The sequence below is a fragment of the Chamaea fasciata genome, unplaced genomic scaffold, assembly GCF_029207755.1.
Source record: "Chamaea fasciata isolate MVZ Bird 193981 ecotype frontalis unplaced genomic scaffold, bChaFas1.0.hap1 SCAF_19, whole genome shotgun sequence".
In the NCBI taxonomy this organism is placed as follows: domain Eukaryota; kingdom Metazoa; phylum Chordata; class Aves; order Passeriformes; family Sylviidae; genus Chamaea; species Chamaea fasciata.
The window spans coordinates 5,216,117-5,234,210 of record NW_027094104.1 but is presented as its reverse complement, the minus strand read 5'-3'; the positions used below and the strand labels follow the sequence as shown (position 1 = coordinate 5,234,210).

General features: G+C 51.4%; 1 protein-coding gene across 1 annotated transcript in view; it reads left to right on the top strand.

The window, feature by feature from the left end:
* Nucleotides 1-18,094, top strand: part of RPTOR (regulatory associated protein of MTOR complex 1) — a 96,599-nt gene that overhangs the window by 50,764 nt on the left and 27,741 nt on the right. The window contains exons 12-21 of the mRNA XM_066200412.1: nt 1,237-1,320; nt 2,337-2,447; nt 4,240-4,314; nt 4,833-4,898; nt 5,481-5,672; nt 6,664-6,804; nt 7,783-7,900; nt 9,167-9,307; nt 9,734-9,892; nt 15,622-15,740. Coding sequence (XP_066056509.1) covers nt 1,237-1,320; nt 2,337-2,447; nt 4,240-4,314; nt 4,833-4,898; nt 5,481-5,672; nt 6,664-6,804; nt 7,783-7,900; nt 9,167-9,307; nt 9,734-9,892; nt 15,622-15,740 — 1,206 coding nt within the window. The remainder of the gene's footprint in view (nt 1-1,236; nt 1,321-2,336; nt 2,448-4,239; nt 4,315-4,832; nt 4,899-5,480; nt 5,673-6,663; nt 6,805-7,782; nt 7,901-9,166; nt 9,308-9,733; nt 9,893-15,621; nt 15,741-18,094) is intronic.

The window sequence follows — 18,094 nt, the reverse complement described above, 5'->3', positions numbered from 1 at the left end:
AGGTTATTGTGCAGATCCACTGGGGAGGTGGGAATGGGAGATCCTGTGAGGGCTTCGTTTGGGTAGGACAATGGCAAATGGAGCTTTTCCAGTCAGACACAGATTGCGCTGGGGGAATGTCCTCAGGGAGGGCAGCAGGGCACAGCTGGGGTTGCATCTTCAACCTGACAGCCTTTTCAATTAGTTCCCTTTCCTGACAGAGTTTGGAGTTCCTTGGTTTCTCTGCAGGCTGGAGGGTGCCAGCTGTGCCATGTCTGTGCCTCCTGCCCCTGCCAGCTCCTGCTGCTGTCCCAGTCCTGCTGCAGCCTCACCTGCCCTGCTCTCTGCTCCTGCTTTAATCCCAAACAGCTGCCCCTGGTATTCCTGGGCTGGTTAATGGAATAGGCTGGTGCCAACTAGGGCAGGATGACCAAAATCCTTTCCCTTATGACCTGTCCTGAGATGTGAGCTCTGATATTCCGAGTGAAACCACAGCAGTAGTTATCACATCCCCCTGCTGACTTCTGGACTTTTCCTGCAGCACCACGGTATCCAGTACCAGTCATCCAGTGTGTGAGATGTGAGCCAAGTAATTCAGTTATTCTTCAATATTAAACATGAAAAATAATCTAATTTCAATATGCAGCGTGCAAACACACTGAGAAGGGGATGGAATTGGGGAGGTAAATCAAGGAGTCTCTTTCCCTGAGATCCCTGCTGAAGGATGTTCCTCAATTTAAACTGAGGATTAAACGTTGCATTCCAATATCTTACATCTGTTAAGGAGATTAAGAACTGCAAGTCTATCTGTTAATATTTCACACCAGGGTAGGTATAAGTCAGTAAAACACCACCTCATTAGTGATGTCAGACTCCATTTTAATGAGATTTTTATTAACGACCAACATGACCTTTTGCTCCCTCTTAAGTCTCTGATATTGATTTGCCAAGGAAAGCAAAGCTTGTCCTTGTGCTCCTGAGCTGTTGGGAGCTGGGCTGGCACTGCCCTTTGGGTCTTTCTGCAGGGACCATCAGGAGCTGGGCTGGGAAAGGCAGCTGGAATCCTTAGGGATTGCTTCCCTGGTGTCTGCAGCGGCTCCACAAAGGAGCATTCTGGAGTGCCAGGGTTTGTCAGTGTCCCTTCCCTGTGCCCTGCAGCCCAGGCTGTATTTTCCCTGGACAACAGCCTCATCCCTGTTACCTGCAGGCCCAGGCTGTGTTTTCCCAGGACAATAACCCCATCCCTCTGCCCTGCAGGTGCTGCTGAGCCAGGTGCACCGGCTGCGAGCTCTGGATCTGCTGGGGAGGTTCCTGGACCTGGGCCCCTGGGCTGTCAGTCTGGTGCGTGGGAGCTGCACGTGGGCTCCAACACTCCCCCTGGTCTCAGCAGGGGTGATAAATGCAGCTGGTGATTTAGGGGAGGGAGGTGGGGAGGATAAGCCCCACATCTGACAGGTGAGCGTGTCTATGTGCTGGTGTGTGGGAAATGTGAGTGTCCCTCCAGGAACACAGGTTTGTGTTCATCACATTCATTCCCATGCTCGTTTCCAGTACAGCAAAGGGGAGTTCCTTGGGAATAGCTAAGTGTAAAATAATGTAAGGGACAAACCAGGAGGAAATATCTGGGACAGGAAAGAAGGTTTGTCATGTAAAATAAATAGCCGAAAAAAGCATATGCATTTGTTATGTGTTCTTTCAGTTTACTGGCTGCATCATTTTCTTCTCTTCCTTTATCTGTTTGGTGTCTGGATTTTACAAGCTCTTCTGAGCAGGCAGCAGCTGCATTCTGCAGTTTGGGAAGTGGCAGCACAGTGTAGAGCATAAATAAGAATTAAACAGAGGAGCAGTTTAAAGCACTCCCGTAAATGGGGCTGTTTGTTGATAAAAGTGATGAAGATGAAGCACCAGCTGGTCGTGGAGCAGCTCAGTGATGGGACTTTTCAGTGGTTTGCTTTACCTCCTCCTAGAGAGACCTGTTGATTTCCAGGGGGTAGGCTGGAATTCCTGGACTTCGTGATGTGTTTAACTGGGAGAGCCAGCGGCCCCAGCTGAGGGAAGTGAGGATAAGGAGCATAAACCAGCCCAGGCTGTGAGGAGAGAAAGCTGGTGCTGGATTAACTCAGTCTCCATGGACCAAATGAGTCTGGAAATACCTGGTGACATTCAAGATTAAAATGAGCAATAGACAAACATGCAGGGATCCCCTCTTTACTGGAAACGTGTGGAATTATTTTCTACCAGATTTCTCAGCTGTGTTTGTAAAGATGCTGCATCCTGGGCCCTGCTGGGAGGCTGAGTTGCCCAGGGGGGTTTGCTCCCAGGGTTTTACTGACAGGGATTTGTTCTCTCCCTCCCAGGCCCTCTCCGTTGGCATTTTCCCCTATGTGCTGAAGCTCCTCCAGAGCTCAGCCCGTGAGCTGAGACCTCTCCTTGTGTTCATCTGGGCCAAGATCCTGGCAGTGGACAGTGTGAGTATTCCCGCCCCTGCCTGGCCTGTGGGCCTCAGCAGTGCCCTGCCTCAGCCAGAGCTCTGCTTGCTGGGGTTGCAAATAAATAATGAAGCTGGTAAGTAATTGCAGATAAATTTGTAGAGTCGTATCTCTGACTCAGTGGTTTGTGGGTGCAATTAGTTGAGCGCTATAAAATTATTAGGAGAGGTGCACACATTAATTCAGTCTCAATTGCAAGTCCATGTAGAATGTCTGTACTGCTGTAGATGTTGGATCTTTCCTCTTTGGGGATTTTTTTTGTATCTCTCCTCCATTTCAGTATGGAGCATAGCACTGAATTTGTGAAGGTTTTCCTGCTGTTGATCCAGCATTGTCAGGTTTAGTTTTATAACAATATTTTTGTTAACATCCTAAGAGGATTTGGGAAAGCAAAGAAAATGAAAACTATTCATCTTGGAGCTCTTCTGGAGGAGCTCATTTGTGGTGCACCCGAGGCTGGTGCCTCAGCCCCAGGTGTGTGCCAGGGGTTCAGGTGTGATTCCCATGTAGTGTTGTGCTCTCCCCCCTGCCCCTCACACCTTCCCTCCCATGTTCTGCCATTGCCTCACTTGTTTGCAGGCTGAGCTTTACAGCAAAACACACAAAAAAAAAAGCTCTTCAGTGGTGGGTTTGGGTTTCTTTGTGCTGTTTCACTCGTTCCACCAGCACATGGTGGGAGTGGGAAGGGAGGAGGGGGCAGCTTCCCCAGGAAAGTGCCAGGGACACTGCTGAGGGAGGGGACAGGCAGCAGCTCCTTGCAAACAGAACGTTTTCTGATAGTTCTGAACTTGCACACCAAGCCTGCAGCCTGGTTTGGTCATGCTGTGTTATTACTCACAGTGGAGCTGTTTATTCCGTGAGGAGGAGGAGGTGTCAGTGATGCTGGGTTCCCGTGTCATTCCCAGGAGCTCAGACTGCCTTTGTGGCCATCCCTGAGCCCCAGGAGCTGAGTGTGGAGCTGTGCAGCCTCCCCTTGCTGCTGTCCATGTGCCTGCAGCAGAGGCAGGGGCTGTTCTGTGTGACGAACAGAAAGTGCTGACCCTGGGAAGGCAGAGGGCAGAGGGAGCCTGGAGCGTGCAGAGTTGGGGAAGCCCCTCGTAGCTGCAGCCTGGCAGCAGTCCAGGCCCTCTGCTCCTGCCTCTGCCAAAACCAGCAGCTTCACTCTCTTCAGCACTAAAACATTCTCTTGCATCTCTGCCTTGCCATCCCCTCCCCTTTCAGCAGTGAGTTCCCTCCTTCACCTTCTCCTCCTGATAGAAAATGCATGATCCTGTCTCTGACTGTGCCACAGGGAGCTGATGCCAAGTCAGGGTTTCCTCCCTTCCATTTTCACTTTCTCCATGTGGATCCTCTCGGGGTGACCCCACAACATCAGCCTGGAGCCTGAGCTGGTGTGTCAGCAAAGGCCTGAGCTCCCCCTGAGCCCAGCCCAGGAACATGCCCTGTGCTCCCCAGGCTGCTCTGCAGGCTGGGCTGGCTGTAGTAGGAGATAGAAATGTTCTGGGGAGGTTTAATGAGGCACAGAGATGGCTCCTTTGACTCTTGCCCACAGTAGGAGCTCACATTTCCTGCTATTTGTGGCAAGGCTTCCCTGCCCTGTCCCTGTGGCTGTCTGGTTGCAGCCCCCAGGAAGAGCTTGAGCTTTATTTGGCTTCTCAAATGAAAACAAGGTTGGAGGAAAATGGTTTAGAAATGAAAGGTTTATACATCATTGGAGGAACAAAAGTGTGTGTTGTGGTTCTCACTGTGGTTTTCTTGGTCTCTTTTTCAGTCGTGCCAGGCTGACCTGGTGAAGGACAATGGACACAAGTATTTCCTCTCAGTCCTGGCAGATCCTTACATGCCAGTAAGGACAAGTCCCATTTATTCAGACTGTTTAGCACTTGCTTGCCTTGTTTTAGCTGATGTGCTGCTGTTCTGGTGCCATGTGGGGCAGCCTCCCCCTGCAGTGGCACCCAGAGCTGTTCTGGGCAGTCACTGCTGAGCTGTGAAAGAGGCAGCCACACCAATCAGGGCTTTACAAACTCATTTGGAGTTCTGGAAGCAGAGTCTGTGAGGGTGGGAGCTGGGGCTCCAGGGTGGCTGCAGGAGCAGGGAATTGCCCCATAGCTTTGGCAATTCCCTCTGCAGCAGCTGGGTTCCCATAAGGGGTGTTTGGGGCTCTCCCCACCGCAGGGCCAGGCTGGTTGGGAGGATGCTGGGGATGTGTCTGGGGTGTAACAGGGCTGATACCAAGAAAGGGGAAAGAAAGCTGGAATTTCCTCATTCTTTTAACTGCTCTTGGGATAATGCCATGTTTCAGGGGGAGCTGTGGCTGCTCCCTGCCCTGCTCTCCAGGTAACCCTCAGTCTGTGTTGTTTTCAGGCTGAGCACAGGACGATGACAGCCTTCATCCTGGCTGTGATTGTCAACAACTACAACACTGGGCAGGTGAGTCCCAGCAGCCTTTTCCCTTCATCCTCTCCCACCTCTCTCTGCCTCATGCCTTTGCTTTGTTGAAAGTGTCCGGGCTTGCATTAAAGCCCAAACTCGAACTTGGAAAGAGAACGAGGACGCTGGGTTTTGTTATTTCTGTGTGGATTAAGAGCAGAATTGGTCTGGAGATGTGACAGACATTCTGTACCCAGCACCTGGCAGTAGGGGACAAGGACAGGAGTTCCTTCACAGCCACTGGCACAGAAAGAGTCCCATGTCCTGTCCAGTGGGAACCTGATGGCTGGGAATGGTCTGTGGATTGAGCCATAAACCCTGGGGCTCTGACAGGTGCAGGGAATGTTTCCAAAGAGGAAAAACCAAGCTTTATGCATTACAGAAAGCATTTTAATGCTCTACTATTTAATCAACTCTGGCTGCCTTTCTCTTCACGCTGCTGGTATTCTGTAACAAAATCAGCCTGGAACCACTAAATGATTATTTTCTCTTGGCTTCCTGACTCCTTCAGAAATAGTCTCCTTCTGTGGGGATGAGGTGGGAAGCTGTCATCCCAAACAAAAGGCTTGGTTTGTGTTGCAGGAAGCCTGCCTGCAAGGGAACCTGATAGCGATCTGCCTGGAGCAGCTGAGCGATCCCCACCCGCTCCTCAGGCAGTGGGTGGCCATTTGTCTGGGGAGGATCTGGCAGAACTTCGACTCAGCCAGGTGGTGTGGAGTGAGAGACAGCGCCCATGAGAAGCTCTACAGCCTCCTCTCAGATCCAATCCCAGAGGTAAAAATCCAGCTCTCCTGCTAAACTGGCAGAAGGACAGAAGTTCCTGCAAAGCAGGGCCTTCTAGAGCTTTGTGTTTGTGTCTGGTTCAGAGAAAGATCTTGCTGCTGTTGCTTCAAGGTGATGCAAATCAAACAAACCCTGCAAGAGGAGTTTCCAAAGAAATGCAGAGGGAGTTCATAGAGCCCTAAACCCCTGGGACCTGGGCACTGCAGTTAGGAAATGCCACGGTTTCTGCTTCCTTAAAAATGTGGTCCCAAAACTCACTGTGTTTTGCAAAAAAACCCTCTAGTCTTTTTGTCCACGTGTGAAAACTCTTCTCCCCCTGCTCATTGTGAAAATGCATCTTTAATTGGCTGTGTTTTACCTTCATGACACTCCCAGGAGAGGAGGGATTGTGCTGGGCCTGGCAGTGACTGACAGAGCCCATCAGACCCAGCACACACACTGGGAGAAGGGAGCTGAGATAAACAGCTCTGATAACGTGCAGAGATTAGAGATGAGATTCCCTTCCACATCCAGTCTCTGTCCTGCATCCTCCTCCTCCTCTTGCCCCTGGCCCCATCCTCACCACTTTTTGAGCCGTGTTTCTGCAAAGGTGGGGTGGCTTTCCAAACTTTTCCCTGATTTTTCTCCTTTTTTTCCATCATTTACCTTCCCATAAGCCCGTACCTGAAGACTGTAGTCAGCACTCCTATAAAAGACCCCCATCCAAACAGGAGCTTTGTGTACTTCACTCCTGTTAATTAATATTCAAGCCAGCACCAACTGGAAGAGTCACCCATGGGAAGGTCACTGAATATTCTGGGAAATTAAACATATCCTGCATCCGTGAATGCTCAAAACTTGCTTTGCTGTGGCTGCTGGGGTTGCTGCTCCCCACGGGTTCCCTGCTCACCTGACACAGGAGTTCAGGTGTGCAGTGCTTTGTGGGGATAAACGACACCCCAGTGGCAGCAGAGGGGACAGCCAGGGCTGTTTGTGTCCCCAGGTTCGCTGTGCTGCAGTCTTTGCTCTGGGGACCTTCGTGGGCAACTCAGCGGAGCGCACGGACCACTCGACCACCATCGACCACAACGTGGCCATGATGCTGGCCCAGCTCATCAACGACGGCAGCCCCATGGTCCGCAAGGTACCCCCAGCTCTGCTCCGGGCCCCCACGGCTGCCCTGAGCCTGCCCAGGGAGTCTGTGCAGAGAATGTGACACCTCTGCTCACTGGAAAGGTCTCCCTGCCTTTAGAGCCCTAGGGATGGAGCACAGGCTGCCCCAGAGCAGGTTTGGGAGAGTTACAGTTTCTGATGCACCATCGTACATCAATAGTACATTGGATGGTTTTTGACGTTCTGGATTGTTTTTGAGGGCTGTTCTGAAGTGTCCTGATGTTTGTGTTTACTTGAGTGGAACATCAACACCCTGGCAGTTGTCACCAGCATGGCAAAGATTCATTTCTGTTGTCTCGTTCCAACATTTAATCAGTTTAATTCAAGAGAGAGCTGCGTGTCACACTGAATGCTCTGTGAGATTCATAAATCTCTCCTTGGGAGCTCAGTCCCTGAGCAGAGACAGCAGCCAAAGCCGGCTCTGTCTGCTGTTCCCAGGGACCAGGCAGGAGGTGCCTCTGGAGGGGCTAGGCAGTGCCAGGAGGGTCCAGCTGTGCTGTGGGGGGCTGAGAACCCCCAGCCCTGGCACAGCCCCTGGCTCTGAGGGAGCCACACACATCCTAAGGGCTGGGCCAGGGCAGGGCTGCCTGTGACATTGCATCAGTCTGACAAACTTGGGCAGAACCAGCCACAGCACCCCAGGATGGTTTGGGTTGGAAGGGACCTTAAAGCTCATCTCATTCCAAGCCCTGCCATCCATGGGCAGGGTCACCTCCCACCACAGCAGCCTACTTCAAAAGGAGCAAGGCTGTCCAGGCAGAAAAGGCTTGTGAGGAGTTAAGTGTGAGACAGAGTCCTCTGACTTTATGCAGTTCAGGCCTTGAATTAAAGCAGAATTATCACACTGGATGGCCACCCAGTAGTACCAACAAGATTGGTCAGTGTTTGCCTTCAGTCCCTTGTTTCTCAGCTGTGTAACCATGAGATGTTTCTTGTGCTCTGTCCCCAGGAGCTGGTGGTGGCCCTGAGTCACCTGGTGGTTCAGTATGAGAGCAATTTCTGCACCGTGGCCTTGCAGTTCATCGAAGAGGAGAAGAATTACCCTCTCCCTTCTCCAGCTGCTCCAGGTGGGGCTTGGCTTTGGCTGGGCAGGAGATGTAGGGCCTGAAAGGACCTGGGAATTATTTGAGGAGTTTTCCCAACAGCTTCTTGCTGGTGGGGATTTATTTAAGGGCCCTGTTGTGACATGCTGAGTGACAAGGAGGGGAGATCTGGTGTCTGTTCAGCCTTGTGAGATGTTACCCTGGAGAAATTCATTCTCCAGTGAGTCTCCACCTAAACCTTGGCTGTAGCTCACCAGGAACCTCCTGCCCTCAGAGAGGTTCCTTTCAGCTCAAGGCTAAGGGATATTTGTCAAGGCAGCACACAGGCTCATTTCCTTTTTCCCCTCTGGGATCACACATGAACGTTCAGTGTCACGACCTGGTGAGAGCTCCAGCACACCATGAACCAGCCCTGCTGCTGTGAGGGCCACACAATGAAGGGAAGAAGTCTGTGCTGTGAGCCTGTGACCTCATCCCTTTTGTTGTGTCTGTGGATTTATGTGAGGAATGAAATGTCCTGGTGAAGTTGTCTCTAACCTCACCTTTTCTTTAGATGTAAACTGGAGTGGAAATCTTGAAGTATAACAGGAGAATCTTTGAGACAAGACTGTGTGCTGTCTCTGCACAGAGTGGTTTAGTCTCCCTGTCCTCTGAATAACTGAATCATATTGGAAAATGAGCTCCTCCCCATTTGCTGCAGGAAATAAACACTGCATGCAGTTTATACAGTGCTTTTCCTGATCCAAAAGAATCCTGAAGTGGGACGCTCTGGAAGCATTGGTCCCCCCACCACAGTGCAGCCACTCTGCAGGGAAACAGAGCAGCTCTTCTGAGGCTGTGGGACTGTGTGTGCTTATGGTGAAATATGACTTGAAATCAGGCCTGAAATTTGGTCAGGAGATCAGAATTTTCATCACTCCTGAGGATGAGAAAGTCCAGGGGGGGTTCAATGAGCAGCAGCAGAGAGGAGGTGGCCTATGCTGCCCCAGACCTGGCATAGGGGCTGGGCAGTGGCCCAACACCACCTGGGTGCAGAGAAGAGTCACCAGGGCCCCTGGGAGGCACTGGGCTCACCTGGCCTTGCTGGATGTCCCAAACTCCCAGCCTGGACAGCAAAGACACAGGATCTGTGACAGATCCGCTGCTGTACCTTGTTCCCTTTGATCCTGACAGAATTACAGATCCTGTTCGTGTCAGTGGTGTTTTATTTACTGATGTGCTGGGAAATCACTCCAGTGCTGTGGCAGGATTTGGTTCCAGGCATAACTTTTGCCTCCTCTTGCCTTGCAGAGGGCGGGAGCCTGACCCCGGTGCGGGACGGGCCCTGCACGCCGCGGCTGCGCTCCGTCAGCTCCTACGGCAACATCCGTGCCGTCACCACGGCCAGGAACCTCAACAAGTCCCTGCAGAACCTCAGCCTCAATGAGGAGTGTAAGGCACACTTCTTCCCAGTTCTCCCACTTTTCATGCCCTTCGTGCCAGCCAGGAAACGCCACGGGCAGGACAACACCGGCTGGGACTGGCGCTTCAGCCCAAATCGTCCAGCTCCAAGGGCTTGGATGAGGAGCCCCCTCATAATTAGTTGCAATTTTCTGGTCTTTAGCATTGATTTTCCTGAGTGTTTGGGGACTAAAAATGTGCCTTCCAGCTTCCAAGCATAAGTGGATTTTTAACTCAATCTTTCACTTATTCTGTGTTTAATCATTCAATATTAAAAAGGGGAATTGTGGCTTTGCCCCCTGGGTGAGGGGTTTCCTTCGCTGACTGTGGCAGGATTTAGAAAGGGGCTGTTATGTCTGGGTGAAAATTGTTCTCTCGCCAGTCCTGCTTCCAGCATCTGCTGTTCTGTCCTGGCAGCTGGAAGCTCTGTGGCATTTTCCCCTGGGAACCTGAGCACGAGCAGCAGTGCCAGCAGCACGCTGGGCAGCCCTGAGAACGAGGAGTACATCCTGTCCTTCGAGACCATCGACAAGATGAGACGAGTCAGCTCCTACTCCTCCCTCAACTCCCTCATAGGTGAGCACAGCCCCTCCTGCCCTTCCCTCTCTGGAAGGTTGGCATCCTGGCCCCAACAAAATTTCTCCCCCTTGTGTGTGGCTGGGTCACTCCAGTGGAGGGATGGGAGTGGGAGCTGTTGGCTCCAGTTCTGAGCTTTGCTGCAATCCTGTCAGGAATTCAGGCACGAAATTGTGGGGGCCACAACAGCTTTGCTTTAAGCTACCTGTAGCTTTTCAAACAGTCTGAGCCATTTTGGCACCACATCACAGGCACCATGCAGAAGGACCTGGCTTTTGGAATGGCCTCCTTCCAGGGAAAGCAGCATGCACAGGGAAATGCTGGGGGAAGTCTCTATATTTCTTCTGTAATCAGTAAATGGGTCCATATTTTCACAAATCAGTGCAGGGAGAGTAACTCAGGGAGAAATCACCTGGGTGATAGAACTGCCCTGACCAAAGAAACATTTTCTCTACTCTGTTTTCTAGGAGAATTAATAGTGATTTGGCTTTCCCGAGTTGAAAGATTCAGGGATTATAATTACTGAGCCCCTGTGGCAGTTTAAAATCATGAGTTCATTAGGAACTTGATCAGTTAATTTGCTTTTGATTATCAGAAATGACATTGGATCTTCTGAAGCATGGCAGGAATGTTAGGAAATTTCTCTCCATCTTGAGCTAGGAGTTGAGTTTTCCCATTCCCACTGGTGTCTGCTTGATGGCTGGTCTGTGTCTCTCAAGAAAAGGAAAAGGCTCTGGAGAGGAGCTGGAGGTGCTGAGGGGAACCTTGGAAAGAGAGAGCAGCTCTCCAAGGCCTCCCTCACTCCTGTTTCATCAAAGAGCTCAGACCCAGCTGGAAACGCAGAGCTTAGGGAAGTGTTTAAAATTCATGACTCGCACAGAATCCCATTACCTCCCCATTTGCCTGCTGCAAGCCAGGCTTTTCTCATTCCTTCTGAAGCATCACCATCCTCCAGCCCTGTCTCCTGCTCCCCAAGGAGAGATGCCACAGCCCCAGCCACCCCCACAGCTCTGCAGCCCAGGCTAACCCCATTCCTCATGTCCTGACGTGCCTTTAGCTGCTGCTGCAGGGAGCTGGGGGAGCCCAGTGGGGCAGAGACTTGGGACTGAAGGAATGCTGTGCTCTGCTCTGTGTCTTCTGAAAGAGCAAATGGGGCTCTGGCTCTGCAGTAATGCCTTTGCCAAGCATCTGAGACAGCCAGAGCAATGAAAAAGATGTTTGGGGCCTGTGAGGAGGCTCCAAGTGAAACAGAAATCTGGTCTGTAAGAGGGGAAGGAGAGATTTTCAGCCACGGTTTGTGTTCTGTGCTCTGCGTTCCCTGAGCTGATCCATTGATCACAGAATCCCAGGATGGATTGAGTTGGGAGGGACCCTAAAGCTCATCCAGTGCCACCTCCTGCCATGGCAGGGACACCTCCCACTGTCCCAGGCTGCTCCAAGCCCTGTCCAAGCTGGCCTTGGACTCTTCCAGGGGTCCAGGAGCAGCCACAACCTGCGGATGCTCAGGTCTTTGTTCCTCTCTGGCAGTTTTAGGAACTTGACGTGGGAGGGATTGTTCTGGATCAGTCTCTGCACTGGCACTGAGGCATCATACAACGTGCTTCTTCCCAAAAACTTGAGGAGAACCTCTCCATTCCTCCTGGTCCCATTTTACAAACAGTTCCTTAGCGAGCTGTGGGCCAAATGTCCCCATTATGGCTCCCCAAACGCAGCAACACACACTCTGAGGTGAGCTCTGTGTTCTCTGGCAGCTGCTCCTTGGCCAGACAGGCCAGTACCAGGAGAGACATTTATTTCTGGCCCAGTTTTCCAGCTGGCAAGAGGCAGTTTGTGGTTAGTCAACAAAGACATCATTTTGGAAGGGAAGCTGAGCCTTGCTGCTTTTCCATACAGCCACTCATTAATCTTGGTGTCCTGGAAATGTTCAGTTTTAAGATAGGAAAAGGGATGGAATTAAGATGGTGGTTTGCATACCTCGAGGCAGATTATTCATATCCAAACTGCACGATGAAAGCCTTTGTCCTACAGAGAGCTTCTCTGGAAAGATTATCTTAAGGAGTGATCAAAGAAGGAGGAAAATAAATCTTGGAGCAATGAAATGCTGGGGAATTGTTGTCTTTTGCAGCAGGAGAGGCTGGGGGTGGAGAACTTGTTTGCCATTTCCCAGGATCTGCCTCAGTGTGCCAGTGAGGGCGGAGGTTGCTGCAGTGAGGGTGAGGAGAGCAGAGGTGGAGGTGGACACTGAGGTGCAGGAAACAGAGACTGCTGGGGCAGGGGAGCCTCCTACTCCCTCTGTGTTAATGCCCTGAGATAATGAGGAGCTGGTGAGCCAGCAGTGTTTTTAACTGGGAACAGGCACAGCAGCAAAATCCAGGGATTTGGAAATGGGAACTTGCTGCAGGGGCTGCTCAGTCTCCCTGGTGGTGACACCAGCTCCGGCCAGGGGTACCTGCTCTGAGGAACCTCCCTCTAATTTAGCTGCTTGTGGCTTGTGTGGAAGCATGGGAAGCTCCAGCTGGAATTGCCCAGGGGTGGGAGTGAGCCCCTGCAGGGCCGGTGAGGGCTCAGGTGTGCAGGGGCTGAGCTGTGCCTGCAGGGGCTGAGCTGTGCCTGCAGGGACCAGGCCGTTTCCCTGGGCAGAGCTTAGGGAGCTGGGGGGATTTTGGGTGTCCCCTTCCCCCAGGGTCCCTCCTGGCTAGAGGAGGGGTTTGTGGCATGCACATTGCTGTGCTTGGCACTGACGGGAAACAGCTCCCCGAGTCCTCTGGGTTGAAATATTTCGGCTGCATTTTCCTGCACCAGAAGGCTCCATTCCCTGTCCCTGTGTGCCTGTCTGAAGGTTTAATTCCCTGTCCCTCCGTGCCCATCCAAGGTTTCAGTGCCTCCCCAGGAGCTGACTCGGGGCCAGCTGAGCAGGGAGCAGGCATTGGTCTGTTTTTGCTGCGGTGCCGGTGGGAAGTGGAACTGCCCCATCTGCGGAGGTCGGGCCTTGAAATCACTGCAGTGATTTTCACAGGGGATTGGAAAGAAACCCTGTCCCAGCCTGGCAAATCAAAGGGAATAAATAAAGCCATCAGCAGTCGGGTTTGCATCCACTGTGGCTCTCCCTGGAGCTGCTGGAGCCTGGCCCATCCTCGGGGCTCACAGGTGAACTGAACCCCACGTGTGCAGGGAAAATCAAACTTGGGGGAAAGGCAGGCAATTTATTTTTGACGTTCTTAGCATTCTTTGCAGAGAGGGATCATTTTGTAAACATGAGTCCACACTGCAAGGTGCACTGAACTGGCTGGGAGTCAGTGTGACTAATTACAGAGCTGTCTGCTTCCATTAATGCCCTGCTCGGCTCCTGCTTTGCATCTCAGGGACAGTTCAGGCACCGGAGCTCTAAACATGAAAGGGAGCTGCTGTTCCTGCTGCCACCTCTGCTGCTCCCCTCATCCCAGGGACTGGAGCTCAGGCTCTGACAGGAGCTGGGTGAGATGTGTCACTCCTGCACTGACAGTGGGGTGGTGGCAGCAGGAAGGAGCAGCCTTGGGAGCACCAGCCCTGAGCCCAGGTGCCTTTGTAGAAACTCCCTGTGTTCTCCTCAAAGGCTGCCACAGGAGAGGTGAGCTGCTTCTCTTTGTGAGGTTCTCTCACAAAGGCTGTGAAGGGGGAATTGCACCGGCACAGTTCTGCTTAAAATTTGGTTTTTCCTTGACACTTAGATGTATAAAAAATGTCACTGGGTTTCTTTCTCTGTGGACGAGGTGGTTATCAGAGCCCCTGGGAAATCATCTGGGTGCTCCCTTCACTCTTCCTCCTCTCCCTTTCCTTTTACTCTCTTTCAAGGGCTTTAAAGAGTTGAAGGCATCCAGATTTCCCAGCGGCCCTTATGTAACAGGCTGGAGTGTGGGAGGCAGAGCTCTGGGCACAGCTCTGGGCACACCTCAGACATTACCTGGTTGCTGCTTCACCAGCTGAGCCTTTTTTTCCTCCCACACCTTGTAGCACTTTGCCTCTCTCCCTTCTTCTTTATCCTTCCCCCTCCAGTTTTTCTTTCCTTGGTAATAGAAGCTTCCAGGATTTAACATTGTTATCTATTTACAGCCTTTGCAGTTTTACAGTATTATATAAATATTATACATTATTACATAAATATATGTTTACAGCCTTTACAATTTACAGCCTTATAACAATTTACATTGTTAGAGGTTTTACTGCCTTTTCAGTGCCTAAAGGGGCTCCAAGAGAACTGGAGAGGGGATTTACACAGGGGCCTGGAGTGCCAGGACACAGGGAATGGCTTCCCACTGCCAGAGGGCAGGGTTTCATGGGATACTGGGGAGAAATTCTTCCCTGGGAGGGTGGGCAGGGCCTGCCACAGGGTGCCCAGAGAAACTGTGGCTGCCCCTGGATCCCTGGAAGCATCCCAGGCCAGGTTGGAATAACCTGGGATAGTGGAAGGATCTACCTGGGTCACACCCAGGCACACCAACAGCACGCTCCAGGTGGTCCCTCCATAAACACTTATGAGATTTTCAGGTGCAGATTTAAGCAGATGTCACTTGGAACATCCTTTGGATGCCAGGTGAGAGGGAGACCCTCCACAGGTGGGGTGAGAGGGAGGAGTTGGGCTGTGGGGGCTGCCTTGGCCCTTTGCAGAGTGATTTGTCACAACCTGGGCACTTGGGGCACAGGAAGGTTCCCCTTTCAGAGTAGAACCCCAAGGGCAGCCTGTGGGCTCCTGGAGCCCTCAGCCAGTGCTCAGAACTGCTCTGTGCCAGCCTGCTCTGCTGTGCAGGGATCAGGTTTAGCTCTGCCAGGTGAGGAGCTGCCTGGTGACCAAGGGACCCTTTCCTCCCAACTTTATATTTAGATGCCTCCAGAAACACGGGAGGAGAAGCAGTAACAGCTTGATCTGTCATTTAGCACTGATTGTGACTCATCTGAAATCTCTATTTTAGCTCTTTTTTGTTGTTAGTGCAACCACTTTAACATTGTCCAAATGGCTCCACTCCCAGCCGGGGCGTTGCACGATCAGACACCGGCAGGGCTCCGAGGCTGAATAACAAATTCTCGCCCAAAAGCAGCAAAATAAAATGTTCACAGAATTCTGTCACTTGTTGCAAATGCTTATTAATTTGATTTGTACTTTGAATCTGTCAGTCCCTTCTGCTGAAATACCGAACAGCTGATCTGCTCATTAAATAACAAATTGGAGGAATTGATACAAATGTCAATAGGAAAGACTGAGTTGGACTCGCTGCTTCCTGAGGGCTCAACTCCTAAAGCTTTGCTTTAAACATTTAGTAAACTTGTAGAGTGTACAGCCCCCTGAACAAGTCAATAAAAATCACCACAACAGTATCAGGCAGTAGCTGTGGGTTTGTACCATTAAGTATTTCAGCTCAGGAAACCCAGACATTATCCACTTGGCCTTTCCAGGTGATTTGCTTCAGGAGCCTGCAAAAGCAGGAGTTTGACTGGAGACGATTTAGGGAGTCTTTAATTTATTTTGCTTCCTCCCACTTTGATTTCACAAGCCCTTGCAGAGTTCACAGACAGGCAAAGGGAGACAAAATGCCCATGTGGGATGTTTTTGAGCTCCTCTCTTGATGTTCCCTGAGATGTCATCAGGTTGTTTGGAGTTCTAATGAATTTTCTCACATCAGATCAAAGAATTTGGAGTTGATGGATTGTCATGTGCTGCAGGGCTTTGGGGTTTGTTGTGTTTTTTATTATTCTAGGTGTGAGTTTCAACAGTGTTTATACCCAAATTTGGAGAGTGCTCCTTCACCTGGCTGCTGACCCCTATCCTGACGTGTCCGACCTGGCCATGAAGGTTCTCAACAGCATTGCCTACAAGGTATGTGCCTGTCCCTGCTCACCTGTGCCTGCCAGGTGTTTGGATGTGGATTTTCTCATGCTTAGGCAAGGCTTAGGCAGACTGACCTGGACGGGTCTGTTGGAGTGCTCTGCCTTTTGCAGAAGGAGCTTTTAATGCTTCACGATGATAAACTCTGCTCTGAACCCTTGATCAGGTAAAATGAATAAACGGGGGAGGGCCTGGGGTTGTTTTAGGGTATAAATTAGGTGCAGACCTCGGACAGTAGGTCTGGTTTAGAAGTCTACTTGTCTAGATCAGTCCCTGGGATAAACCTTAAGTATCCTTCATTAAATTATCCGTTTGCAAACTGATTTAGATAATGCAAGTGGGACTGGCCTGCAGACTGAAGCCACAACGGCTCTCCAACCCAGGTGAACTAGTACATGTGAGTCAGCATGCAGACCCCTGCCACTCCTCACCCCAGCCCAGGCTGGGTGCCTAAACCTCCATCCTCATCCCATCTCATCCTGGGGGTGACAAGATGTCCCTGGAGGTGCCACCCTGGGGCAGCACCTTCCGCCAGCCCAGGCCACCCCAGGACATCTTCTCAGCCCGTACGTCCCCTGGCTGGGCACAGAAAGCTCTGTGTGAACCTTTCTGGCCACTCAAGCATCCAGACCATGAGCCATTGCAATGGGAACTCTCTTACTGGGCCTTTCCAGGGAAGAATCCCAGATCCTCAGCCTGGGGCTGCGGAGCTGGAGCTGCAGTAAGAGATGCCAGCATTGTGCACTGCCATCTTAATGCCTCAGAGATCTCTGCTTGGAAATCACATTTTCTCTTGAGACAGTAGTTACTGACTTGAACTCTGATCTGTTTGAAGTGCACGTGCCAGTGAGTGGTAAGGGCTGGGTTTGGGACAGAGAATTCTCTTGGTAGTGGGGGCAGCAAGCTCAGCACTTCCCCGGTGAGACAGGGGTACAACAAATGACAGGCTGGAGATGCCAAATGAGGGGAAGAAGGAAAGGAAAAGGTGGAAGATTTCCCTCTCTCTGCTCTAGATGCATGAAACTATTTCAGTTCTGTGTTTGGAAGGCTCTTTGCAAAGTGCTCCTGCTATTAAAAGGGATATAAGGAGGAACCAGATCTGCTTCTCCTGACCAAAATGTGTTTTCAGGAGTTGCTCCCTGGCCAGTGGATTCATCTGGTATCAATCCTGATCTCGATGCTGCTGTGCCAGCAGGAGCTGTGATCATTCCCTTGTCATATCCCTAGGGAATGCTGGGACTGATGGGGGGAGTTCTGTATTCACTCTAACAAGTTTGGGCCTGGCTGTGCTGGTGCTGACCCGAGTCCCAAAGCTCAAGTGATGGGTCTCATGCATCTCACACTGCACGGCTGGGCCAGCTGCTCCGCCCCTGCTTCCTAAGGCAACAGCTCTTCCAACAGGCTTGGAAAACAGGAAGCATTCCCATGTACAAGGGTTTTTATCCAGGGATGCTTCAGTGAACAAAACTGATTTGTTCGTCTTTGCCTTAGCCCTGAGATCCGTAGGGGGTGCGTTCAGTCCCGGGTTCTGCTGCGCATGTCAGGGGCTTTGCTTTGGCCAGGAGCACCTGCCTTGGGTGGCTTCTAATGAGGCTTTCCAATGCAAACCAAACCCCCAAAACACAAAGCACCCCAGCTGTGAGCTGCCCACCACAGTGGGGGTTAAGGCTCAGGTGCTGCCCTGGCCTTTGTTGGTCCCGTTCTGGCCGTGCTGTGAGTGGTGCTGCAGCACCACGGCCGAGCTCCAGGCTCTGCTGGGAGCTCAGGCACGAGCTGCCCGGTGCCCAATGCAAATCAGTGACAATTAAAGCTTTGCTAACTGCGTCCTGAGACCTTTTCTTTGTGCTGGTGGAGCTTGTTGGATGTAGAAGGCAGCGCTGGACGTGGGCACTGCTCCTCCCCAGTGTGTGCAAGCGCTGCCCACTCGGGGGTTGAATTTTACCAGTGAATGCAAACAAAAATTGTTTTGCTTAAACAAAAATACTGCCTCAGGTGGTGTAAAACACTTGAATGTTCCAGAGGTTTAATATTTTGGTTTAATTACTGTAAAATATAGGGAAGGAGAGGGTTCACTTTGGAGCTGGGCCAACTGAGGTTTTTTTTTCCATTGGCACAGTTGAGCAGAAGGTCTGGGGGCTCTGGCTGGGGCTGGGGGCTTCAGTGGGAACAGCTGGGAAAACTATCCATGGGCTTCCACAGCTGCAGAGTGGTGGGGGACTAAATACTGCAGAACCATGGAATGGGTTGGGTGGGGAGGGACCTTAAAGCTCATCCCATTCCAGCCCTGCCATGCTGTCCCAGGCTGCTCCAAGCCCCGTCCAAGCTGGCCTTGGACACTTCCAGGG